The sequence below is a fragment of the Sebastes fasciatus genome, chromosome 1 (assembly GCF_043250625.1).
Source record: "Sebastes fasciatus isolate fSebFas1 chromosome 1, fSebFas1.pri, whole genome shotgun sequence".
NCBI classification, from domain to species: domain Eukaryota; kingdom Metazoa; phylum Chordata; class Actinopteri; order Perciformes; family Sebastidae; genus Sebastes; species Sebastes fasciatus.
The window spans coordinates 8176614-8204136 of NC_133795.1; the positions used below are offsets into that span (position 1 = coordinate 8176614).

Genomic DNA, 27523 nt, shown 5'->3' on the forward strand with positions numbered 1-27523 from the left:
GAGTTATAGTTGGGGTTAAGGTGACTGAATAGGCCTGTCTGTTCGGGTTGTCTTAGTGAATTTATGTCTCTTTGGGCAGAGGAATGTGAAGGTGTATGTGTGTGCATTTATACAGTATGTGTAACAGAAATGAATTCAACATGCAAACAAGTTGTGTGCTCATCTTAATGTATCCGGAGAAACACTATTGTCATAAGTTATTTAATCATGTGAAGGGCATCGTTACAGTTGCATCTGCGGGTTGCCTCCCCCCTCCTTCCACACGCATATATACACCCCCCCAACCCTCACCCACATACCCCATCCACGCCGCCTCTCTCTGTCATCTCAGCCTATCAATCAAAAATGTATTAAGTCCGGAGTCGGGGCCGATCAAAGGCAGAATTCCTGGGAGGAGAGCAGATAAGGCCTATCTCATTAATAAGTGCTTTACCATCGTAGGGGCCCGCGCGCCTCGCCACACCCTGCCTCCCTCCCTTTGATATCTAATTATCCATCCGTTTCATTCTGTCAGAGAGGGAGGAGAGGGACGACTCACGGTGTCATCACAACCAAATACTGTTGCGCGTGTGTGTCGGTGTGTATCAGGATCTGGGCGAGGGGGCTGCACCGAAACATCACGACATGCAGCAAATCCAAATGTGCGGAGAGTGGCACGTGTAAACAAATGCAAATAAGATGTTCTCGCAAAGGCAACCGGGCCTGCGTTTGTATGGCAACCCCCCTCCTGAAAAGCTGTCATGCATATAGCCTGAGATGGTGAGAGGGATCTATTTTATAGAGTGTAACACTAACAGTCAACTGCTGCTGAGACTCGGAGGTGGCTTACAAATCTACCTTTTAACAATCTGCAGGAGCAATGAGCTTTAAGAGTGCTCCAAAGAGCTGAAGACGGATAAGATAGTAGTGGGTGAGGAAAGAAACAAGATATTAAAACATCAAGGGAAGATATCGAGGAAAGGGTACAATGAAAGGAGTGCAAGGGTTAAGAGGATTTTTAAGAAACGCTGGGTAAAGACTGATGGACAAAAGAAGAAGAAGAAATGAAGAAGGAAGGGAGAGGCAGACAGGAGAAATGAGAGAATGGGAAATGGGAGGGAGAGAAAGAGCGGGGCATTCTTTTCCCTTCTCTCCTTGGTTTTCTGTAAGAGTAGCTCAGGAAGATAAGGCTAAAAGGTCCGTCAGTCTGTTGTGGAACAATCCGTTCTGTGTCTCTCCCCTTTTTCTCTCTCTCTCTCGCTCTCTCTCTCAAGATACTGCCTTTCTCTCTGTCTAATGGCACAACTCAGATTTCTAGCGATGCCTCTCGTGATACGGCTCATCTCTGGTGGCATGGTTTACTGACATCACTTGTCCAATACAATATACTCTCATCCCATAAAGAGCAAAACAGCCCCAAGTCTAACGCAGCAGTAAAAAAAAAATCTGTGAACACTTTGGGCTATTTCTCTTTAAAGAACAAACTTTCAACATAGCTAATATTCAAACCAGTGTCATTTATTGATATAAAGGAAGACTATTCAAAGCCACAATAAAGGGCTGAAATTATGTCTTCATTTAACTGAGCTGTTCAAACCCTCGTCCCTAATCGCTCAAAGCAGAGCTCGGAGACAAACACACACCAAGGAGGATTTAGAAGAACAAAACCGACACAAAACACAGGCCCACGTGCCTAACAAAGACTCCAGAGTCTGTCTCCCCATCCCATGTCCTCTTTTAAAAAGAGACCTTCATCTCCTGGCGCTCCTGTTATGAAGAGACTTTCTTCAAGAGCAGAGAGGAGGTGTGTCAAAGACATGGGTCACAATGTTTACAAAGACGACTTTTAATCCAATCACAGCATCCCCCTTGCTTTTATTTCCTGTTTCATGGGATTAAAATGAAATGAAACATAATATAAAAAAAAACAAAATTAATTTATGGCTGAATAACATATTTTTCTGCTGGGTTTAAAGACTGAAAGGGAATCTACAAAGGCAATAATTAAAGTCAAAGAAGCAAATTAGTTTCTTAAGACTTTAAATTTTATTTTGTATTTATATATTTCTAAAAGGAAATTTTGATTTCAATTCAGCAAACAATGCCCCAACAATCACAAGACTTCACAAAGTCTCAGTTCTGAATTTAAGACACCAGTTAATCGGTAAATAATCAGTTGTGAATACATCTCCCCCTCTCTCTCTCTCTGTGTTTCTGTCTCTGACCTGTTGTGAAGCTGCCTGAGGGTTTGAATAACTGTCTGGTGCCAGGCTGCCTCACCTCAAGGCCTTGTGGGAGATGAAGAAGAGGTCAGCGGTGTGTGTGTGTGTGTGTGTGTGTGTGTGAGAGAGAACATGTGAAGGTGTACGCCCTTGGCTGATGTTGTTCATCGAGCCTGGACAGACAGATACATGGAAAGGCAGAGAAATGGGAAGAGTGTGTCAACGGAAAGACGTGGGAATAGGTGGAAAGAGAGACGCATGTATTGCAATCATGGGACCCAGAGGGCTACGCAACAGAACACAAACAGTAGCAGAAAAGCATGTGATAAAGACGCCAAATTGGATATATTCAAGCAATAGGATTCAATGGAATTTTTCCATTGGATTTTGGATTATTGCAGAAAATAAGCTTTGTGGCGAAATAAACGTTTATGATACTTAAACGTTTTGTTCAGCAAGATAATCTTCACAAGTGAACACCACTTTTATGATTTTTGAAGTGAGAATGCCATCACCAGGAGTAAAAAGCTAACGTTAGGCTGTAAACAAACTACAATATGGTTGCACGAACGTGAGTATACACGACGAGGCTGTAAAGGCGGGCGAGTCGACGTGATGACGTTTAGTAGTCTCATTTAGCCACTTGTTCGCAACCGCCTTTTTTAAGAAAGGTAAAAGCTTCAAAATTCACAAGTGGAGTACAAAAATCGTAGAACAAAACGTTAAAATCTTAAGACCTTATTTCAGGCAACTAACTAAAAACCCATTGACTTCCAGACGAGGGAACTGGAAGTGCTAAAATGCTAACTCATTTCTGGGTTTTAGGACTCATTCCTGTAGTACTCAATTTGGACTCCATCCATACTGGTACTCCTCAAATTCAAATTTAGACGGCATTTTTTTTACAGCAACTTAAAGTAGTGTTAATTAGTTATGAAGATGATGATGATTACATAACAACACACACACGAACAGGAGTGCAGCAGCCAACCTCTTGGCTTTTTCTTATACCTTTCCCTTGAAGCACTACTGGGTGTGAGCGAACACATCAGACCCACAAGCAGATGAAAGAGAGGTCAACCCGCTGGGGTGAGCCTCTTCTAGGGCTGACCAGGGCTAGAGGCGCTGCCTGCCTGGGTGGCACCGTGCCTACACCCCCAGATGTACGGGTCTGGTTGTGATTTTGGTTCTGCGGACGCTAAAAGACACAGCAGAGTCTTCCCTCGTTTTCTTTTTTTTTTTTTGTTCCCAGGATGCCTTGGCTAACGTGGGTTAGGACGGGGTGACAGAGAGGTCAGGGGGGCTCCAGTGGACTGTGCCCTGAGGGGGAATCCTGGGGAGGGATAGCAGAGTGGTAGCTGAGAGACGGGGGTTGGGGGGTGGGGGGCTATCCCTCAGGAGCCTGACCCCTCCCAAATCAAAACAAACAAACAGAGTGGTCCTCTGATCTAATCTGGCTGGACTAAAGCCCTCCAAACAGACCGCCTGGAGCAGCTACTACACAGCAGCTTGTCCTGTCCCTTAAAGAAATTTACAAGATACTGTAATTACAATAACTTCATTTTACTGGCTCTTTCCATCCAGAGTTAATAAGATGAAACTCATTTACATTAATACATTGGACATATTAGGGGCTAGTTGCAATATCCTCTCACATCATCACCCCAAAATGTACAAATCCTTGAACAAAACACTCAGTTTGAATAAGGTGTTTCGGTGTATTAAATGAGTTAGTCTTTATTATTAAACAACTTTCTTTAATGAATATAACTCGCTAAACGCAAACAAATATGGATATTTCTTTAGATAAAAACATGTGAATTTTGGAAATGATTACATCCATCATTCACCAATCAATTTAGACTTTTGGACTTTACAACACTCTGGAGTTACTGGAAATGTTTGGATCACAGGAGTTGGAAACAATCCTACGCAGCCACCACTAGAATCTAATGCTAGAAAAAGTATAATATAAATAATATTAGCCTGATCTTTATCTGCAACTGTGCAGAAATACCGGGTTTAAACAGAATGCGGCCTACTAAGCAGCAACAAATATATATTTTTTTTAAATAATTTGATATAGACTTTTGTATAAATTATCCAGTAAGTATGTTATGTATGATTTTAGTTATACATGTGCAAATCTAATTTTGACAACCTCAGAGCAGACAAATCCTCCCCCCATGTGATCTTTGGACCCGATGTTGGGAACCACTGGATTAGATGATGGACAAATAATTGCCAACTATTTTGATAATCGATTAATCGTTAAAAGTAATTTTTCATGCAAAAATGGCGGAAAATGCTGTTTTCAGCCTCTGAAATATGGAGCTTCATATTAAACTGAATATCTTTGAGTTTTGGACTGACAAAACAAGACATTTAAAGACATCACCTTGGACTTGGAGAAACTGGAATGGTCATTTTTCATTATTTTATGACATTTTATAGACTGAACGATTAATCGATTGATGTTGAAATTATTATGCAGATGAATCAATAATGAAAATAATAGTTAGTTGCAGCCCTAGAAATATTGCTCACTTCTGAAGACTGAAGACAAAGGGCAGGTTCAACTTATTTACAGATGTCACAACAACTATTCCTGTCGGCACTCTGTTGAATACACAAGTTTATATTTACTGACTGTGGGGGACAGTATTTGATAGGTAGATAGTTTCATAGTCCGCCCATGTGCCCAAATACTAGATATAGTATGATAAGAAAGTGGTTCTATCTCAGAAACAAGGAGCACAATCAAGTATTTGGTATTTATGAACTCATACCAAGTTGATCAAAGATATGCACATATATGCAGTGTAAAAAAATATTAATATGGAAAACAATTAATAAACACAATGTTAGCCTTTCTCCTAATTTACAAAAAAAAAATGAATTTGTCTATTGCTGTAATAAAAGTGTGATTTTTTTTATGTGATCCAAAAATTTCAAAGTTGTATTGTTGTACATACTGTAAAGTATTTCCATGCCAAATTTCAAGACTTTTGACCAATCAGAACAAATGTTGTGTCATTTTTCTGTATCACACTAAATATAGTCTTTAATGGGTTAATACATTGGACGCATTAGGGGATAGTTAGAATAATATCTGCTTTGAACTGGATATAAGCCCTCACTTCTGGAGATGGAAGACAAAGGGCTAGTTCAATTTATTTACAGATGTTACAACTATTAATGTCAGCACTGTGCTGAACACATGAGTTTATACTTACTGCCTGCGGGGGGAACAGTTTTTCATGCCTGGGAAAGCCAACATGTTTTGCTCTATGAACGCTCACCCTAAACATTCCTTCTGTTTTTGTGTTTTGAAGCTTTGCTATGGTTCAGACAGTAGACTAAACTTCTCAGTGGCTAACTGTTACCCCAACACAATGCTAAACAAATTCCTCTTCCTCAGCAGCGCGCCCACCAATTGCAGCGCGGCGTTCCGTCAGCTGACCAGCGCAAGAAGATGAGGGTGAGATTAGCCCAATCAGGGGTCAGGCTGAGGTTATCACAACCACTCCAAAACTAAAACAGATGGAGAACGGAGGGCAGCACGACTCAACATCTACTGTCGGACTCGTATCTTCAGGCCGTGTATTCTCCTGCTCCGCCGGACTGGAAGAATGTCAGACTTAGTTTTGAATTCTGGGTCAAGTTGCTTTAACAAAATAGCGCGTGGATCAGCACGTCTGAGGCGTATGATGATACGACACATGATTAAACATAAGACGCTAAATCATACACAGTGGTTAATGCTCTTTCCCTCAGGGGGACGAAAACAACATAGAAACAACAAGAGATGCACACAAACACAAACATTGTTGAAATGCCTCTTTCTATACATTCATGGTCACATAAATTACTGGTTCCCAACCTGGGGGTCCCACCCCCACTAAGGGTCGCCAAAGCTTCAGGAGGGGTTACAAGTTATTTTTGATTTTAAGGGGGTAAGACACTTACTTTTTTTTTTTAGATACAGTTGGCCTATATCTCAGCATTTCATTAATTTCTGTGAAGAAAACTAAATGAAATTGTTATTTTTAAAGTTTGGATTATTATTTAAAATAAAAATTTAAAACAATTCTCACAGGATGAGGACACGGGGAAAACCTGAACACAAGCTACGAAGCGAAACAGTTAAAACAACCAAAGAGCTAATAGAACAATGACCAAGCATCAGTGAGAAGTAAACACTGAATTTGTCCAAAAAAGCCTATTGAGTATAAATGATTGTTAAAATAAAAACAAAATACACAATACAGAGTATTGTATTAAAAGTCCCCAAAAATAACAGGAAAATTCATCTCTGATGCAATATTCAGAGGAAATAATCTGCTTTCATCTAAATCACTCGTTTTACACAAACTTCCTGCAGTTATTGCGTTCACTATTTGGGTTAATTGTACAATTTATCAGCTGTTCTGTACCGTTATTGTTATTTATTTAATATAATATGAAATATCCATTAAATAGTCAGGGTTCGACAGTTAACTCAATGACAGAAAAGGGGTCCCTTAAGGAAAAAGGTTGGGAACCACTGACATAGATAACTCTTTAGATCATTGTACTGAAGTGTATTATCACAAGCACACACCTAAAACAATTTCCTTTTTGGATCAACATTAGGCTCCTAAATATTTAAAATACTGTACACACAAACAGTTCCACACCAAAACAAGGGGAAAAAACTGTTTTTGAGTATTTGTTGTGGTTGTGAGGGTTTATGATAATCACAGATATATCAGTAAAATACAGACCTGTACTCTTATTTTCTGGTGATAGTGCAGACCTGTCTTGAACTGGCCTCTTGGGAGTACAAATAAAAACGTGTCTAATTTGCCCCAAACATCATTCCTGTCGTCTGTCAGTCTGCTCTCTCTTTTTTTCCCCCCCACTTTGTCTATTTTTGCATAATTGTTTGCTTGTTCACTTCATTATCTCTCCATCTGGAATTCAACTCCCTGCAGTGATAAACATAAGGCCCCCATCAGCCTATTTCTCCTTCTTTCTCTCTCCAACTCCTTGCACCTAGATGAGATGTAATTGTGATTAACAGCGCCATGACAAGAGGACACAAGACTTTTGTCATGACGGAAAAACAAACAAACAAAAACCGACGAGATAAAATGATGGAAATATGTGCGACGTCTTATCACAGATGCTAATTGTTTCCGTGTGGGAGGGGAGGGTGGCCACGGAGAGGAGAGCGATGCACGTGAGGGAGGGAAAGGAGGAACTTGAGAATATCCTCCCTGTGCGTTTGGCCTGCGCCTGACTTCAGAGCTAAGCCCTCTCTCAAGAGAAGGTCAACACCAGGTTCAACTTTTCACCTCGGCAGCCTGAGAGAACACACTAAATACCAAGGATTACACCACGGTGCGCCGCAATATCGCCCGGCCTTCACTGCATTTCAGAGCAGAGCAGACCTGCATAGCACGTTTCAAAACCACAAAATTCAATAATGCATTTTCAATGTAAAATAAATGCCACAAGAAAATTTCTCTTGCAATAGGGTTCGACACACTTTGGTACATATTCAAAATAATATAAGAGTGCATGTGCTGGAAAAGCAATAGTATAAATCTGCCTTAATATTATTAATATTAACTGCAGCAGATATGCAACAGCTGTAGTTAAATTACATTGAAATCAAGCAGGTTAAATTTTCAAAGTGAAACTACATTTTGGTGACACCCATTAACCCACAAATGTCAACCTTCTGTACTGAAGGGACGAGTGGGCAGACTACAGTGCTGGGCGAGGGGTCGATGACCCTTAATTTAACTTTTGGGCACCATATCTAGTGGTGGCATGCTTTTGTGTGTGTGTATGTGTGGGTGTGTGTGAGTACGGCGATGTCAGCGTCGGTCAGGTGTAACCGAACAGACAGACAGACAGACAGGCAGGCGGCCGGCTGGCGTCAGCAGCCACACGCCTGTCACGACACACCACACGCCGAGGAGCCGCATACCGCAGCACCCACACTGCGTACACACAATGAGCGCTCAGTGCCCCGCATCACGCACCAGCGGCAGCAGCAATGTGAAATATTCACACAGGGACAAAAGGTAGAGAGACGGGCAGGCGGGGGATGGAGGGGGGAGACCTGGGAGGTGAGGACGGAGGAAAGGGTTCAAGAAAGTGGGGTTGAAACGGAAGAAGTGACATGAGATAATAGAACTCGTGACAAACTTGAGCGTTCAGACAAATGTCTCACTGCACAGCTGTTCAAGAGCAGATGTTCTTGCATTTTCAAGTTTTGCATACAACAAGATAAAAGTTCATCTGGGACAGCAGTTTCAAAATGCAACATTAATTAAAGAGATTTACTTTGACAAAAAAAGCTGTCAAAATATTCTATAGTAAGGAAGATTTCCTTCTTTTAGAATGATTTACTACTAGAGCTGCAATGATTAATCGATTAGTTGTCAACTATTAAATTAATCGCCAACTATTTTGGTAATTCTTCTGAGTAATTTTTTAAGAAAAAAAAATATTCCAGCTTCTTAAATTTGAATATTTTCTGGTTTCTTTACTCCTCTATGACAGTAAACTGAATCTCTTTGACCTGTGAACTAAACAAGACGCTTTGGGAAACACTGATCAACATTTTTAACAATTTTCGGATATTTCATGACCAAACAACTAATCGATTAATCGAGTTAATAATCGTTAGTTGTAGCCCAGTTTACAACGACTTCTACTTTCATCTAATCCGTCGCAATAATCATAACTAGGACTGAAACCATGAATCTGCTGTGCAATTAGTCAATCGACAGTTGATAAATCACCAACAATTTTAATAATCGAGTAATCGTTTAAGTCATATAGAAAAGGAAAAATTCTAGATACTCAGATTTGCTGCTCTGTAAATTAATGTCTTTGGTTGATGACTGTTAGTTAGACAAAATAAAAGTGGTGGAATGTAACTAAATACGTTTACTCAAGTACTGTACTTCAGTATAATTTTGCGGTACTTTACTAGAGTATTTCCATTTTCTGTTACTTTAAACTTCTACCCCACTACATCTCAGAGGGAAATGTTTTTTACTCCACTACATTTATTTGACAGCTTTAGTTACTTTTGAAGATTCAGATAAATAATGAAAAATAAACCAACTAATAAGTTATGATGAATAATTATAGATTAAGCTACCCTGCAGTATATAAAGTAATTAAAATAAGCCGCACCTTTACCAGCTACAACATTAATGTGATGTACACATTAATGCATCATTAATTATATATCGAGGAATATATTACATGTGATTCTGAAAAAAAATCTTTTTGGTACTTTGAGTATATTTTGATGCTAATACTAATGTAATTTTCCTTGAGTAAGATTTTGAATGCAGGACGTTTACTTGCAACAGAGTATTTTTACACTGTAGTTTTGCTACTTTTACTTCAGTAAAATATCTGAGTACTTCTTCCACCACTGCAAAATAATCAGTTTATCAATGCCACTTTGGGCTCTGGGAATTTGTGATAGTCATTTTTCACAATTTTCTGACATTTTATAGACTTAAACAATAAATAGGTTAATCAAAACAAATGTCAAAGATTAATCAATAATGAAAATAATCCTTAGTTGCAGCACTAATCACAACTTTAATTCAGTCGCTTCAGTCACAAATATTGCAGTAGTTTCTATGTGGAACTTTCTAGGTCAACTATTTATCTTTAAAATGTGATTTGAATACATTAAATACAAAAACACAATGTTCCTGTGCTTTAAAAGTAAAAACTGAAAAACTGCAAAAATCCCTGGAAAAAATAACATTATCTCACAGTAGTCGACTATGGGACCTGAGCTGAGACTCTACAGATGTTTTGCAGCTCTCTCCCGCCCTCTAGTGGAGCAGCAGGAGACCTACATTAACTCCCTGCCTTTGCTGCACAACCTTCTTATTAAAACTCTTAGTCTGACCTGATGTTTCTAACCTCATGGGGATCTGGGGGATGAACAGCAAAGATATTAATGTCAGCCATGTGTGAAGAAGTCGCTTGAGCATTTTCTGCAACCAGGGCCGAAAGGAGTACAGTGGGGCCCTCTCAAGCTATTGCCGACACCCTGAGCCCCGCACATCTGGTGTTAATCAGCAAAGCTTACACTAACACACACATACAAAGAGACAGACACACACAAGCAAACACTTCTGCAAAGATCCCCTTAAGAAAATCCCTCTCAACTCCTGAACTTCCGACATGACTGGGGTCAACACACTTGCCCTGGATCTATTAGTACACACACCAGAGCCATGTAATAAGAGCTGGTGAGGTTGTTACAGTACAGTGTTCTCACACACACACACCACACACACACAATCTACATTTTAGACTCTGCATAGGGGCAAGTACAGCATGTATGTATGTAAAAACACATATAAAGGGGGACGGAAATGGAGAAAATGTGTGTTCTGAGCTGTTGATAAGATAAAGATATATCACACCATTCACTACACCACAATCAGAGAGACTATAGCGCAGACTGAATGACCTGTTAGCTCAAAAATGTTCAGAGGCAGGCAATCGGGGATTCATTTTGACCCATGCTGAAAATGCATACAAGTAAAGGAACATTAATGAACATAATGCAAACTGCATTGTTACGGTTTCATAAGTAGCCTACTGAAACAAATATTTAACTTACTGCGGCTGAAATGACTTTAGTCCTACACTACTGCATCTATAGTAATATACAGTATAGTATACTGTATGTAGTGTGAAGTATACTATACTGTAATGCTATATGTATAGGTTAATGAGCTCCTGGTGAAAACATTTAGTTAGAGCACACAGAAAAATGACATACCTCCGTCCACACCTGTTTCTGGTCGTCTCTCTTCAGGTGATGTTCAGTCAAGAAACAGTCTCCTCTTCTGACCCATGAAGATGCGTCTTTGGGGCTGCACAGATAGAAATGTTAGTATAAACAAATGTATGGTCATTTTAATATTACACCAACTACAATGAGTCAGACAATCTCATATATTATGGTATGGTTAATTTTAAAATTCAGCCCTACGTTGTTGTTGTAGCGGTAGCCTGAACATTAAAAACATGAGCTAGTTAACGTTAACTACTAGTACACACACCAGAGCCATGTAATAAGAACTGGTAAGCTGTTAGAGTACAGTGTTCTCACACACACTCACAACATTTTAGACTCTGCATAGGGGCAAGTACTGTACGTATGCATGCAAAAACACTCCATCCAAATACATCCAATTGAGGGATGTAAAGGGGGACAGAGATGAAGAAAATGCGTGTTCTGAGCTGTTGGTAAAATAAGGAGATATATCACACCAGTCACTACAGCACAATCAGAGTGACTATGACGCAGACTGACCTGATAGCTCCAAAAGGTAGAGCTCAATAATGTCCAGAGGCTGGCAATAGGGGGTAAATTGTGACCCAAGCTAAAAATGCGTCCACTAAACAATAAAACTTTGAACAATGACAACACACCATGCCTAACATGCCATTCATGGACTTCAATAGAAATAGTGAAATAAAGACAAAAAAGAGACTCTAATGATTGAGAATACTGAGAGCTATTGTAAACTTTCAAACAATTACCTGGCCATTAAATACTTAAAGGAGCATCCTTCAGTGAAGTTAACAATTGCATTATAATGTTACCCTAAAAGACATTAGGGAAAAAAGGTAGCAACCCAAACATGAGTGTGTGTGTTATCATGTAGTCTGGCAGGTAGTCTGTACCTCTGCTCAGGTTGAAGTTGTGTGGAACTATGCAGGGAATTACAGGGTAAGTATTTATAAGAATGATAAAGGTGTAATTTCTCCATCCAACAGGTGCAATAATGCTAACAAGGAGAATCAATAATAATTTTTCACAGAAGACATTTTGACAAATCACAGTAGGAAAAGCACAGGTGTAAATAACAACATTAATGAGTGTTGAACTCTAGCTTCTTCAGACTCAGGGTCATGGTATTGTGCATGCTGGCTCACTGTCATGGTGGCTTACTGGGACTCTTTAATAGAACAGAGCCATCGTAAATGTTGTTAGTAACACCTGTGATTTTCTTACTATGACAAGTTAAAATGTCTGCTGTGAAAAAGGTCTATCAACAACAGTCTGTACAATCTCACACAGACCAGAGGAGTCAATTAATCAGCTAGTCAATTGAAATCACCTGTGAGGCTGTACCATGGGCACTCAGGGCCTTTAACAAAGGCTTTGTATTAAAACACATTTACAGATTTGTTGTTTGTTGATAAAAATAAAATGACCACAAAGATGAATCGTGACCTTTTCTATTATCATTAGAGTGTCACCTTTCTATCCTAATGTCTATGACTTATTAATTTGACTTATAATTTGACTTAATTTTGGATTATCTGTCAATAATGATTTTTCCACCTTCAATAATTTGTAAAGCATACAAGTAAAGGAACATTAATGAACATAAGGCAAACTGCATTACTAAGGTTTCATAAGTACTGACACAAATATGTTTAAATTTACTGCAGCTGAAATTACTGTAGTCCTACACTAGTGTATAGTAATATACAGTACTTTATGTTGTGTACAGTGTACTATACTGTATATGTACAGGTTAGTGAGCTACGATACGATAATACGATAATACTTTATTCTCAGACAGGTCTGAAATTTGTTTTGCATCACAGCAGCTCCATTTGCAACATCACAAAAAGGAGAAAGACCAGAAACAAGGATACGTACATTTAAACATTACAATCACAGAAGACAATATTCAGGGTCCTTCAACGTACATTTGATCTGGGATTAGGCTCCATATTTAGTTTTAGGATTGACTGGTGTACAAAAGAGTGCTCCAGTCTAACCTTATTAAAGCGTGGAACACTGTATCTCCGATTTGATGGTAACAATTCATATTCACTGTTCAAAACATGGCTGGGGTCAGAGACGATGGTGTTAGCCAGCCTTAAGATGTTATTATGATAGGCTGATTCATAGAGTTTCTCAAGAGGTTGACCTACAATCTTTGAGCAGATTTTCATTTGGTGGAGCAGTTTTGACTTGCACCTGGTGAAAAAATTCTAGTTAAAGCACACAGAAAAATGACATACCCCTGTCCACATGTTTATCCGACACCTGTGTCTGGTCTCAGTCAAGCACCTTCTTCTTCTTTTTCCACCTTCAATAATTTGTAAAGCGTACATGTAAAGGAACATTAGAGAACATAATGCAAACTACATTATTAAGGTTTCATAAGCACTGACACAAATCGTTTTTAAACCAACTGCAACTGAAATTAGTCCTACACTAGTGTACAGTAGTGTGCAGTCTACAGTACTGTCTGTAGTGTACAGGATACTTTAAACCTTTTCAATGCCATTCTGTTGCTAGGCAACAGCTTTGGTCCAAGTTTACTTCCTGTCAGCTACTACTATATTAACAACCATTGCAACAGGAAACACAAAGGGAACCATTTAGACTGTTTATGTTGTCAAGTTTGTAACATTATATGTAACGTTAAAGTTTAGTGAGCTCCTGGTGAACACATCTAGTTAGAGCACACAGGAAAAAGTCCATACCTCCGTCTAAACGTTAATTCAACACCCGTTTCTGGTCTTCTCTCTTCAGGGGAGATTCAGTCTAGAAACAGTCTCCTCCCGACCCATGAAGATGCTTCTATGAGGCTACACAGACAGAAATGTTGGTATAAGCAAATGTAAGGTCATTTCAAATATTAGCCCAACTACAATGGGTCGGAAAAACTCATATAATATGATGAGGTTATTTTATAATCAGCCCTACGCAACAAGCCGCGATGAGCTCACTGCTGCTCCCTGTGGCCATAACGAGGTGGTGCATTACCGCCACCATCCGGTATGGAGTCAGCGGATCAGACTGGTTAGTATTTACAATATTAAAAAAAACAATAGCTACAAATAAATAAATAAATAAATGAATGAATGAATGAATAAATAGATGAATAAATAAATGAATGAATTAATGAATGAATAAATAAATGAATGAATAAATAAATGATTAAATGAATGAATAAATAAATGAATGAATGAATGAATAAATGAATAAATAAATGAATGAATAAATGAATGAATGAATAAATAAATTAATTAATTAATTAATTAATACATGAATGAATGAATGAATGAATGCACAAATTAACAAATTAATTAATTAATTAATAAATGAATGAATAAAAAAACACAATTTTTCAATCAATATTAATTTGTCTAAGAAACTGAAATAATATTCTGTTAGGTACCTAGTCAGTGGGTCAGACTGGCTAGTAATTACAATATTAAAAAAACAATAACTACAAATAAATAAATAAATAAATGAATGAATGAATGAATAAATAGATGAATAAATAAATGAATGAATTAATGAATGAATAAATAAATGAATGAATAAATAAATGATTAAATGAATGAATAAATAAATGAATGAATGAATGAATAAATGAATAAATAAATGAATGAATAAATGAATGAATGAATAAATAAATTAATTAATTAATTAATTAATACATGAATGAATGAATGAATGAATGCACAAATTAACAAATTAATTAATTAATTAATAAATGAATGAATAAAAAAACACAATTTTTCAATCAATATTAATTTGTCTAAGAAACTGAAATAATATTCTGTTAGGTACCTAGTCAGTGGGTCAGACTGGCTAGTAATTACAATATTAAAAAAACAATAACTACAAATAAATAAATGAATGAATGAATGAATGAATGATTAAATAAATAAACAAATGAATAAATAAATGAATGAATGAATGAATGAATGAATGAATGAATGAATAAATGAATAAATAAATAAATAAATTAATGAATAAATAAATAAAACTCAATATTAATTTGTCTAATTACTGATTATGATATTCTAAAACACACATTTAGTGAGTTCTTTTGTAGAATATCTATTAAATCAAAGTGCACTTTAATCTCTCTAAAGCCTTGAATCAATTGCCTTCTTTCTTCCTCATATTCAATTCAATTCATTTCAATTCAATTCAATATGCTTTATTGGCATGACTGTGTTAGGTGAACAATATTGCCAAAGCGTCAATTCAATAATGAGAAAAAAAGAACAAAATTAAAAAAAAACATATATATACACATATATACAATTCATTAAGCAAATTACAATATATAGATATTAAAAAAACCTCTATTCATTCTCATATCTCTCACAATGCAATACAACATGCTCCTCCGTTTCCTCTCGCCCGAAGTAATTACATCTACCTGTATCATGTTTACCTGATTTAAATAGAGTGCGGTTTAGTACCATGTGTCCAATTCTAAGTCTTGATATTATTGTGGACCACAGACACAGACACAATTTCCCTACAGTAGCAACTTAACAACTTAAAGAAACAAGATGGGTATTTAGGACCTATTGCAACTCAACCGATTCACTAGTTATATTTAGGATCAGCTGCTACTCAGCCAGCTCTTGGGAGGACTCATAGTTTCCAATAGAGCTAATTGACTTAAGGTTTGCAGGCAACCCATTCCACATAACTGCTGCCGGATATAAAAATGAGACCTTTCCCATAAAGTTTTTGAATCTGCATGGCACAAAATCAGTGGAGCTCCCTCTAGTGGGATAACTGTGACATCACTAACCCGAGAATAATACATGGGCTACATAAATATTTGAGTACCATGGGTACATATGATGTCTGAGAGAGAGCGATAGAAAGAGTCTCCAGTCATTAAGCCTCAAGCAAGCTGACACACTGGGCTTAATGAAGCACAACTCTGTGATGTCAAATCAAACCTTTTTCTAGTTATCCTGAATTGATCAGTTTAATCTTCCTAAAAGCTACAGCAATAAAAGACAAACTGGTGTACATGTGTATTTATTGTAGTCACATACAGAACCAATATCAAAATCGTTTGAAAGACTCAAGAACACTTGTAATGTAGACTTCAAATTTGAATTTGAAGTCAAAATTGTATTACTTGTAACATAATGGCAGCATTTGTTTAAACTTTGTGTCTTAATAGTTTATCAGTGTGCAACTTTTCAACAATAAAATCACAAGAAGCACATCCACAGGATGATGCTCATTGATGGTTTCTCCCTAGTGGTGCAAGGTTGGCATTAAGCCCAGTTAGAGCTACAGTGAGAGTTCAGGACGTACAGTATGTGGGAGGGTTTTTGTCCACATCAGTGTAGAGGTTCCCTCTTTTTGGGGCGACACCACAGTCACACAGTCCGTATATATGCCAAGTAGTTATCGTTCACCTCTTCTCGAGGAGGTGAAGGGCAGTATTTCTGTGAGTAAAGGTGCGGATCACAAAGCACAGTGTGGTATAGTTGTGGCCAGGGTCATGTGTACACACACATATTACCTCATGTCGAGGTACATCCAGTGTAACTCCTGCACTGACTTCTTTTATATTAAAATATTTGAAGTTAATTTGGCAGGTGAAGTATGAAGACTTATATAATTCAACAGCAGTAGCTCAGTCCATAGGGACTTGGCTTGGGAACTGGAAGTTTGCCGCAAGTAAGTTCCCACACGGACCAAGTACGGAGCGTGGACTGGTAGCTGGAGAAATGCCAGTTCACCTCCTGGGCACAGCCGAAGTGCCCTTGAGCAAGGCACCGATCCCCTAAAATGCTCCCCGGGCAGCTGTATAGTAGCTGCTCCTAATATACAACGATGGGTTAAATGCAAAACTGCTAAATTTCAATGTGCTGTGCTGTGTACAATGAGTGACAATAAAATGGGATTTACATTTACATTACATAATTCTATGATAGCCTAATATTGGAAAGCTTTATTATTTATGTCATCAGTATAAATCTATCAAGACTGCGCTTGAACTTTCAGACACCATACACATTGTCAGTAACGGTGTCATTTTTAGTAATTAATGTCCTGTTATGAGTTTTGGAATTTCAACGGAATTGCGTTGCTGTTTACAACTGTGACGTTGTCTGTGACGTTGTCTATAATCTGCTATCTCTCGCCATAATAATGTGGCCCCCGGTGCATTACCACTGACATTTTCAAAAAGCAGCCTTAAAAAGCTTTGACACAATGTAGTCTGAGGGTCTGCCATCGACGAGGCCGGCTCCATCGTTGTCAACAAACCAGCAGGGAATATTTTCCCCATTCTTCACATCCCTGCTGAAGTCCTTCTGCCAGTGTCTGTGGAAGAGATTAAAAAAACGAAATGAGGACGTGTGTGTGTGTGTCTATATATGCAAAAACAAATCCCCTTGCATGCATTATGTGTAAACTTTATGAGGCATGTTCACCTGGTCACGTTGAGTGTTTGTCCCTTCACATACATGGTGGCATCTAATTTCTCCTGGTCTGTCACCTCGAACCCAACGCCATGGTAGAACTGACCTGGATTTATTCAAAATTAGGAATCAGAAAATATAAAATAGCAACATAAACCAAAGCATCACGCTATGAAACTTTCTGGCCGTTCTCTACCTAGCAAGCCGTGAACCGAAGCAGACAAGTGGTGGCTGTCCAGGGTGTAGAAACCCAGGTAGTCTTGTTGATCGTGGCGTCTCTTCCAAACCTTTGTGTGTTTAATGACCATAAATTTAACCGAGTGCCTCAGCGCCACCGTCAGGCTGCTGTTCTTAGTTAACATGAAGTCCATACTGGAGAAAAGAGACAACACAGTTGTGGTTATTTAATTTCTTTGTGATTCACAGGAGCCTTGTGAAGAGTTATTATTCGACTTGTAATAATAATAACAATAATAAATGTATTATCATTATTATTATTATTACATATTTATTTTATATAGCGCTCTAAAAAGTACTCAAAGGCACTTTACATAGTAAAAACAGCAAAAGAAACAGTAAGCAATAACAATAATTAAAAAAATAAATCTAATTACATTAAAACAGTGTAAGGACGTTACATTTACAACAGTGATTGAGGTGAGGATCACAGATTAAAATCAGATTGAATAATATATTGTATTGTATTATATCAAATATATTTTTACTGATCCTATTTTTTGTTTAGTTTCTATTTATATACCGTCGGAGTGGTATTTTTAAGGTATAACAATAGAACCTTGTTTTATGTATTTACTACAGGAACTTTATTGTGTGATAAACACAACAAATTGAAAATTATTTTAAAAACATCAAATTTTTAAAGCATTTTTTATGACCGAAATGACAAAATACATATTAAGTAAATATAAATAATTTTTATGATTTCCGTTTAAAACATGTGTTGTTTTCCAATAATTTTAGTTAATATTTGCAAGGCGGTGTTACTCACTTGGTATCTTTAATAGAGAATGTATCAGACCACGGCAGCACGAGCTGCCGGCCACCGTAGAAGACTGAGATGTCCTCAGTGCTCACCTCCAGCCTCAACCCAAACTTCTGGTGGATGATACCAAAACGGCCAAAGTAGGTTTTGACGTTACCGTCTGGAATAACTTTCTTCTTGCCAATAATTTGGCCGTTCACCACGAAGCCTGGAAATAATGACAGGTTTGAGTTTGTTGACCCTTCCCACAAAAAGGAGTCTTGTGTTTTGTTTTTAGAACAACTCAGGACTGACCTGATTTTGGGTCTCTGACCAGGTTGAAAATGGTTCCTGGTTTGTCGTTGATGTTGAAGCACAGAGCGTCGTCTCTGTCTGGCAGCTCTATCATGAAGTGAGGATCTCCGTCCACTGCACATGCAACATCAAACAGAAAGCATAATAGTCAAAGTCAAGTTTGTTATTATGATGTTTAAACACAATCTGCTGCAGCAACTGTAAAACTCTTTGGTTACATTCCTCAGTGCAGTAGTGTAGAGCCTACCCTGATTTCTTCACTATTAAACACTTGATGCATGTGTGGTGAATCCAACAACAACTGCTGTGATGGAAAATAAACTAAATAGAATAAAATTGAATTATAAAATGTCACAGGTGTCATGACATTGCATCTGATATGGCTAACTATTGTAATGATTTAATTTTAGAAAGATAAATACAGATGATTCCTGTGTTTGATGAGTCTGGTCTTTTATGCACCAATACAAACTTTTAATAGAAAGATTTAAATAGAAGTGACATGAACAGTAAAAGCATAAATATGAGAGAATGATGTATTAGTTAAACCAAAGAACATATATTGCCAAGAACTGAAAGTCAAATGTTCATTCCATTGCAACATCAGCGCCGAGCAGCAGAGCTACGCATCCGCCATTTTGGACTGAAAGCAACTACCGGACACCAGTAAAACGACCGCCTAAATCTGCCGTAAAAAAGTAAAACAAATAAAAAATGTTCTATTGTCATATTCTACCGAAATGGCCTGTGTTGAACAATAAAATATTCTAAATATAATAAGTGTTTTCAGTCCAAAATGGAGTCAGCGGCTGTTGTCAAAAAAACACCAGAGTTTCGTCTCTTTGCTTCTATATTCTTTGGTTAAATTACTGTTGTATGAAAAGATTACCATCTGAACTGCCACCACGGGAACTGCCACCACGGGAACTGCCACCACGGGAACTGCCAACACGGGCACTGCTACCACGGGCACTGCTACCACGGGGACGGGAAAGGATCCATTCGCCACCACGGGAACTGCTACCATGAGAGCTGCCACCCTGGGAAATGCCACGACCGGAACTACCAAAATGGGCAGAGGAACCTGGATTTGAACCTGTTATCAAAAGTAATAAAAGCATACTTCAGTAAAATTGTTCAGCCCAAAATGAGATTTATAAAGTATGTCACATTAATAAGTTGAAAGAGATTGTCGTACCGCCGTGTCTCTCTGCTTCCTGTCGCTGGTCTGTGAAACAGGACAACAGTTAGAAAACACACAACACTAAGTTAGTTGGATGTCTTTCTTTGGCGTGTTCTACTTACAAACACTGATTCAGAATCAGAATCAGGTTTATTTCGCCAAATATGTACATGCATGGAATTTGACTCCAGTTTTTATGTAGCTCTCTCAATGCACACAGAATAGAAATACAAGAATACAAGAATACAAGAAAAAAAATACAAATACAAATAAAATAAAAAATAAAATGTCTATATACAAGTCAAGTGTTGCAAACAATACAAATAGTGCAAAGAATGAAATATCAGATGGATATTCATGGACTAGATGATTATGTATGGCATGTACATGTGGAGACGTCTATATACTGTCTGCACACTGAGTAGGTTTTATGATTCAACGGGTTTCTAATAATGTAAAAATATGCTATAAATCTCAAAAGAAAGAATATTCTGGTTTACTAGTTAGTTTAGCTGATCACTATCACTTGTTTGTATTCTTAAAAATAAAAAAGAGAGAGAAATCAGCTGCTAACTAATTAAAGGTACAGTGTGTGGGATTTGGTGACATCTAGTGGTGTGGTTGCAGATTGCAACCAACTGAGTACCCCTCCGCTCACTCCTCCCTTTCCAAGACTGCAGTAACATGGGCGACAGTGTGCAAAATCGTGGTAACGCCGTTCTACTCGCTCAGAGGCCAACCTTATCATAATAACATTACTTTAGGAGCAACGGAAGTCAGAGTGCGGCTGGCGGTACCATTGTTTTGCACTCTGCGGCTCACGTTACCGCAGTTTCACAAGAGTTTCTGAGAACTACAGTGGCCTTCAGGTAACGTAAAAATGTGAAAGGTTCTCTCTAGAGGCAGTGTTTGGTTTGTCCGTTCTGGGCTACTGTTGAAACATGGCGGAGCAACATGGCGGACTCCATGAAGAGGACCCGCTCCCTGTGTAGATATGAAGGGCTCATTCTAAGCTAACAAAAACACAACATTTCTTTCAGGTGATTATACACTAAAGAAAACATAGTTATGAATATTATATTCCAAAATGTTAAATGTAACACTATTATTTCTTTAAACATGACCTATGGCATTTCCCTTACCCTCAGTCAGCTTGTCAGCGATGAGAGGAGGTTCTGTTCCGTCCTCAGTTTCAGGCTTGGTGACCACCATGGAGGTGAGAGGGGTGACAAAGCTGTATCGCAGGGACATGTCCAGGGCCTTGGCTGTCGCGTTGTCTTTCTCCTGCTGAGTACCAATGTCTCTGGGAGATTTAAAAAAATGAAAGAGCGGGTTGTACTTTGTACAATACAAAGTATGCAATGATGAGAAAAATTAGATTCTTTGAGTATCTGTCGTTGTCTGTTGTTGTCTGTTGTTGCTTCAGATTGGTCTAGGTAGTGCAGATGAAGCTAAACAATGTTAAGTGGTCACGCACATCCAAAACCGTAGTAGGCCGGTGCTGGACCATTAGAAGACAGCAATGAAAAATGTAGAAGAAGGTCCACACACTGTTCACATGATCATGTGACCAGAGTATTTACTTTTTAAGATGGCGTATCTGTGCGGATTTATTAACTCTGAAGAAGAGCATCTGCTCGATTCGGCACTAACTAAGATTTGCCAATAAATTGCACTTAAAGGGAGCTACAGTGTGCGGACCTTCTTCTACATTTTTCAGTACAGATAAAGCTGACAGACACAATTCAGATGAACAAACCTCTTCTCCAGTAGCTGTTGGATGGTGAGGTAGGCCCACAGACGCTCTGAGAAATCCCCAAAGATGTACTCTTGTCCTGGGTAGATCACATCCAGGTCTGCCACACTGGCCATTCCCTGCACCTGGAAGTCCTCTTCAGGCTAGAGAAAGAGGAGAGATTAAATGACAGGTATTACTGACAGGTAGGGGTGTAAGAAAATATCGAACAGTTTACATGCAAAGATTTGTGTCAGTCAGTGGTTCATTTTGTGTTGTGTTTTGATGTTGGATGTTACAGTGACTGTGTTAAATGTAAATGCAGATCCCTCTGTTTTGATTGCATCATTTTTTTTTTTTTAACTCAGATTTTATGCATATGGTGTTGTGTTCTTCATACTATGGCAGTTTGAAGCATATTGCATTGTAACCCCTGTATCGTATCGCCAGTATATCGTATTGTCAGATCGCCAGACAAGAGAGGAAATTAATAGTAGAGTCTTCAGCAATGCGCGCTAGCAGACTAAATGCTAGCTAAATGCTAACGTCACAATGACAATTCTAACATGCTGATGTTTAGCAGGTGTAATGTTTACCATGTTCACCATCTTAGTTTATCATATCACACTAACATTTGCTAATTAGTATAATGCACAGTTGAGGTTGAATATCAATAGTTTTGCAGGTATTTGGTCATAAACTAATGTATTGGACAAATTAGAATTTTGACCTGATGATAAAGCCTCATGAAAAATTAATGGATCAGGTCAGTAGGATTCATCCGCTAGGGACCATGACTGTATGTACAAAATTACATGGCAATCCATTCAATACACGCCACTCAAACTGTAAAAATACCCAGACTACGACAATCTACCTAAGTTCAACTTGTTCATAGTATCACTATTAGCATTCAATATTCAGTGCACATGCTGTTTATTCATCACCATGACTACAACGTGTCTTATTTATGCTTTTATGGACATATCACTGTTCATTTCTCACCCCCTGGGCGAACACTTCCACCAAGAAGTTATCCAGGTCATTGTCGGTCAGCCGACCGGCCACCACAATCTCTGAGCCGTTAAACAACTGGCTGTAGTGGTTTTTGGTCAAGAGGACCACTGCACTGTCAGGATAACGCAGGTCCACCTCCAGGAGCAGAGGGCTGGCCACCTCCTCATAGAAACCCTGCAACAAAGACACATCCCAAATCATGCAATGTCTGTTTCCTAAACGTCTTTGGAGGTGCAAACACATGTCCACAAACATGCATTTCTTTTACCCTACCTTGAGTTGAACAGCTGCATCTGAACCCTCAAAAATTCTGCGGGCCACTCCTTTGTTTTGTCTGCACATCACATCCAGGAAGGAGTAATCCACATCATTTCCAAATCCAAGACAGTACATGGCCATCTTTCCTCCGATAGCAGAGCGCACATTCTCCTGAATCCTTCCCAGGTTGGACTCCCCTACATGCAAAGTGTTACGTATGAGCATGCAATGAAAGCCAAGACAGTTGCTTAACATCTATGATTTTTTAAGAGCTTGTCAACACTTTGAAAAGTTTGAATTACAGTATATTGTGAATCAAATTGTTGCATTTACAAATCTGGAAGGGATTCAGCAGACAGCTGTCAGAAAGAACAAATCCCTTTTAACTACTTTCTGATACAACTATTAACTTATCAACATGTTTATGCACACAGATTGTTACCTACATCTCAGACTTGTTTTAAGATGCTGCACTTAATCCACATATAGTGACCTCTCTGACCTTTGAGAATGAAATATTATGATCTTCCAGCTCACCGGCGTTTGGCATCCCATCAGTCAGTAAAATAACCATATCCGCACTCCTCTCTGGAAGGTTCTTATGTTTTCTTTCTTTCTCCAGCATGCTCACTGCCCTCAGTACAGCGTCATTGATGTTGGTGGCTGAAAGGTAATAACACAATGAGCAGATTAACATGAAGATTTCTTGAGATACATTATCATAAAGGAAATAGAGTAACAATTCATCAATTAGTTCTATAAAGGAATAGGTCAACATTTTGGGAAAGTTTTCATTTTCTTGCCAAGCATTAGATGAGAAGATCCATACCAATCTCTATGACCGTAGTAATTATGACAGGAGCAAAACCGTAATTCAGGCGCTGTAGTGTAGTTAGCGTGAAGCTCCATGTGTGGTGGTCGGGGGCGATGGATGGAGCACAAAACACAGGGCTTTCACCCAAGAGAATGGGGTCCGCATCTCGTGTGAAACCAACAACGCGTAGTTGTCTTTGTGTTCGCAAGCGTCAAGTTTCACTTTCACTTTTCAAACATAGTTATTTTAAGCCAAAACACAATCTTTTCCCCTAAACTTAACAAAGTGGTTTTGTTGCCTAAATCTAAACAAGCTGTTTTGTTTGTGTTCAAAACGTAACGTTTAGGGCCAGCTTAAGGCATAGAGGCCATTTAGGCAGTTGCCTAGGGCGCCACCTTCTGGGGGACGTTGGTCGCCCTCTAAAAATAAATTAAAAAATAAAATAATAATAATAAAAAATAAATAAAAATGCCTGTGGTCACCCTTCCTCATTCTGCATTGAGGTGACAAATGAAGAAAGAAAGTGCACAAAAAATATTTCATTAAAGTGGTACCACTTGTTTTCCTCTTACATCCACTGTCTTTTAGTTTTTTGATGTAGGCAATGGCTTTAGTCACATTTCCCTTTGTTGCTTTGGTAAGAGAGTCCTTCCAGGTGATAATGTCATTATCAAACAAGATGAGAGCAAAGTGGTCCTCTTCGTGGAGGTCATTCAGAATGGCGACCAGTGCATCCCGGGTCTGCAAAGGTTAAATTCATATTATGAAGATGTACATACAGTGATGCATACAGTATGGAGCTCACCTACACAAAAAGCATGTTACCTGTGCAATCTTTCTTCCACTCATTGATCCGCTCCTGTCGATCACAAACACCACATTCTTTGGGACTCTGGCCAGGTTAGGTGGAGCGAAGAAGTGCACAAAGTATCCGTTGACAATCTGAAGAGAAATACAGCATCTGATTGAGAACAATATGGAAATATAACACAAGGGCACAGCTATGCTCACCTCAAAGGGCTAGGAAAGTAAAACTAAGAAAATTAAAGGTACACTGTGTAGAATTTAGTGACATCTAGTGGTGTGGTTACAGATTGCAACCGAATGAGTACCCTTCCGCTCACTCCTCCCTTTCCAAGACTGCGGTAAAGTGAGCCGCTGAATGCAAAACTGTGGTAACGCCGTTCGCCTCACTCAGAGGCCATCCTTACCATAATAACACTACATTAGGAGCAACGGAAGTCAGACGGCGGCTGGCGGTACCACGGTTTTGTACTCTGCGGCTCACGTTACCACAGTTTCACAAGCATGTCAGAGAACTACGGTGGCCTTAATGTAACGTAAAAACGTTTTTCTCTAGAGGCAGTGTTTGGTTTGTCCGTTCTGGGCTACTGTAGAAACATGGCGGAGCAACATGGCGGACTCCGTAAAGAGGACCCGCTCCCTATGTAGATATGAAGGGCTCATTCTAAGCTAACGAAAATAGAACAATTCTTAGTTTTAGGTGATTATACACTGATAAAACAAAGTTATGAATATTATATTCTATTTCTGCTAATAGATCCCCTAAAATGTTACACACTGGACCTTTTAATACTATTATTCAACTTAAAGTTCATTCAACAATACATGTCAGCTGTTTGAGTTAATGTGAAAAGAGGCGGTGCTCCAGCAGGCGAATCTCATGATATCATCATGCTTCAGGTAACATAACTGAGTCTTATGTGCTGCTTCAAAGTCTTTGTTGACTGCTGACCTGAACTTCCCCGAGGCCGTCTTTTCGTTTCACATCGTACTTGATGATGAAATCTCCGTCAATGATGGTGCCTTCACATCCTGGACATTTCCTCTGCTGCTCCATTGTTGGTGAGAAATAGATGAGTGCCTGAGAGACAAAGAGATCCATTCCAGTTGACATTATTAGACACATCATTTATTCTTAAGGCAAGACACGCCAGAAAAAAACATCCTTTTTCATGCACTGTCAATTTTGAGATTTTGGGCTGTTTTGCTTCCATAACTTGTCTTTTTTCAGACTAGTGGAAAGAAAACATCCAAAATACACATTTAGGTGTTTATTTTACTACTTTGTCTTTTTGCGTCTGTAGATTTCTCCTAAATTCACCAAAAGTTACTATTAGATGATGCCTCATTGCATATTTAAACAAAATTTCAGAAAACTTGGAATACAAAAAAATAATTGTCTTAATGTAATTATCAACTGGGGAAGTTCCATGGTGATATCTATTGGTTAAAAATGTACCGTAATCACCTGGGGAGGGGCCTCCCCTTAAAAATCATCACGTTTTTAAGTCTATAAAGAGAAGGGGATCTTTTTTAACTCTTTACCTTCTTGTCTGTGACGGTTTTCTCCACCAGGGGGAGCAGCTCATTGGAGAGGAAGGTTGCAGAGGCATCAACAAAAGCAATTCCCTGAGGCTCATAGATGTTTGTCACAATCTGTCTCCACACACACAGACGAACACATTATCACCGAGGCAGATCAAGTGTGGAAACAAATTCCTCACATTTCACATTCTAAACACTGGACAAGCAGTTTTTCAGCTCCTCCTGACCAGTATGCCAATATTAAGAAAACTAAAAGAGGAAAGTGTGTCCAACCTGAAACTCCTGCACCGGTTGTTTGGGTTTAACTCGAGTCAGAATCTCATACTGGCCCAGTTTCCTCTGAAGGAGCTCCTCGTAGGTCAGAACGAAAGTCACGCTGTTTTTGGCTGCAATGTTGACAGACACCGAAAACATCTCCATATTCCGTCCAGAAGCCCTGTAATGATGGGCATGTACTTTAACCCATTTGTGCCCACAACTGAAATCTTTAATTTCAAAATCGTTCAAACCGTTGGGCTGAAAAGTGAGTTTTTCTTATCATACTATATCTAGTCTTTGGGTACACGGGACTACTGTTTTTGCAATAGACTCCATTATATTTCTATGAACTCAACCATTTGAATATCAAAGATGTGCACACACATGCAGTGTAAAATATATATTTAGTATGAAAAACATTTTATAAACACAATTGTTATGGCCGTGGAGCTGTTTAGTGTGTATTGGAGGTGATCCTTCCCTCTGCCTCTCTTCCCCTGCAGATGCCCTTCCCCCCTTCTCCTGCACCGGTGTTCCAAATTGGCAATCGAGGGTGAAGTATAAAAGGCTGCTGAGGAGGAGCCACCAGGGCCAGTGTGCCAGTTCGGCAGTCCAGGGTTGCGTGCGTGGACTGACTCGTGTCGATCCTCGATCCTCGATAGACAAGGTGTTTTTCTAGTTATTTGTCTTACTTTGTCAGTAAGCTTGATTTTCAGTTAAGTACTTTAAGTTGTTTAGTTGTCAGTTTTGGTTCTGTTTTAGTTAATTAAACATCATTTGCTGTTGCACCAGCCTCCGTTTTCCTCATTTCCTCTTTTCCACTCGGTTTTACTTTTCATTGTTACTCCCCCCTCCCCTAGCCTTAAGTAGGGTCGTAACATTTGGGGGCTCGTCCGAGATAGGAGACTTTGGCCAATCACAGATCATTTCAGAGAGAGAGCGTTCCCCGGTCACAAACTTTCTCATTTTTTTCTCAGCTGCTCAGAGATGGCAGACTCCAGATCAGCTCTGACTGGTTGTTTTCCTCTGGTATGTGACATCATGACATAGTAACCAGTGTAGGTTTGGGCAGAGCCTTCAGAAACAGCTGTACAGCTGAGATGAGTCTGTCGATCTCCTCGTCAGTGCTGATGTG

At 38.8% G+C, this 27523-nt stretch overlaps 1 protein-coding gene and 1 long non-coding RNA gene across 8 annotated transcripts in view; both read right to left on the reverse strand.

Moving 5' to 3' along the window:
- Positions 1-14039, reverse strand: part of LOC141753256 (uncharacterized) — an 84692-nt gene extending 70653 nt beyond the window's left edge. Inside the window, exons 1-2 of the long non-coding RNA XR_012590424.1 lie at positions 13761-14039; positions 11026-11119 (exon numbers count right to left, since the gene is read on the reverse strand). This is a non-coding gene — a long non-coding RNA (uncharacterized LOC141753256). The remainder of the gene's footprint in view (positions 1-11025; positions 11120-13760) is intronic.
- Positions 14040-16061: 2022 nt separating this feature from the next.
- The window catches only part of LOC141754769 (inter-alpha-trypsin inhibitor heavy chain H3-like), a 49481-nt gene continuing 38019 nt past the window's right edge, over positions 16062-27523 (reverse strand). For 4 of the 7 annotated variants that reach the window (XM_074614499.1, XM_074614080.1, XM_074614257.1 and 1 more), the window contains exons 6-22: positions 26404-26566; positions 26131-26241; positions 25538-25666; positions 24607-24723; positions 24354-24522; positions 23505-23630; positions 22983-23164; positions 22698-22883; positions 21717-21856; positions 21100-21260; positions 19973-20002; positions 19664-19870; positions 18775-18888; positions 18487-18688; positions 17674-17849; positions 17490-17583; positions 16062-17379 (exon numbers count right to left, since the gene is read on the reverse strand). In XM_074614499.1, the coding sequence (XP_074470600.1) occupies positions 17238-17379; positions 17490-17583; positions 17674-17849; positions 18487-18688; positions 18775-18888; positions 19664-19870; positions 19973-20002; positions 21100-21260; positions 21717-21856; positions 22698-22883; positions 22983-23164; positions 23505-23630; positions 24354-24522; positions 24607-24723; positions 25538-25666; positions 26131-26241; positions 26404-26566 (2449 nt within the window). In that variant the 3' untranslated portion in view covers positions 16062-17237. The remainder of the gene's footprint in view (positions 17380-17489; positions 17584-17673; positions 17850-18486; positions 18689-18774; positions 18889-19663; positions 19871-19972; positions 20003-21099; positions 21261-21716; positions 21857-22697; positions 22884-22982; positions 23165-23504; positions 23631-24353; positions 24523-24606; positions 24724-25537; positions 25667-26130; positions 26242-26403; positions 26567-27523) is intronic. The other 3 variants (XM_074614173.1, XM_074614583.1, XM_074614337.1) reach the window with 2 other exon arrangements.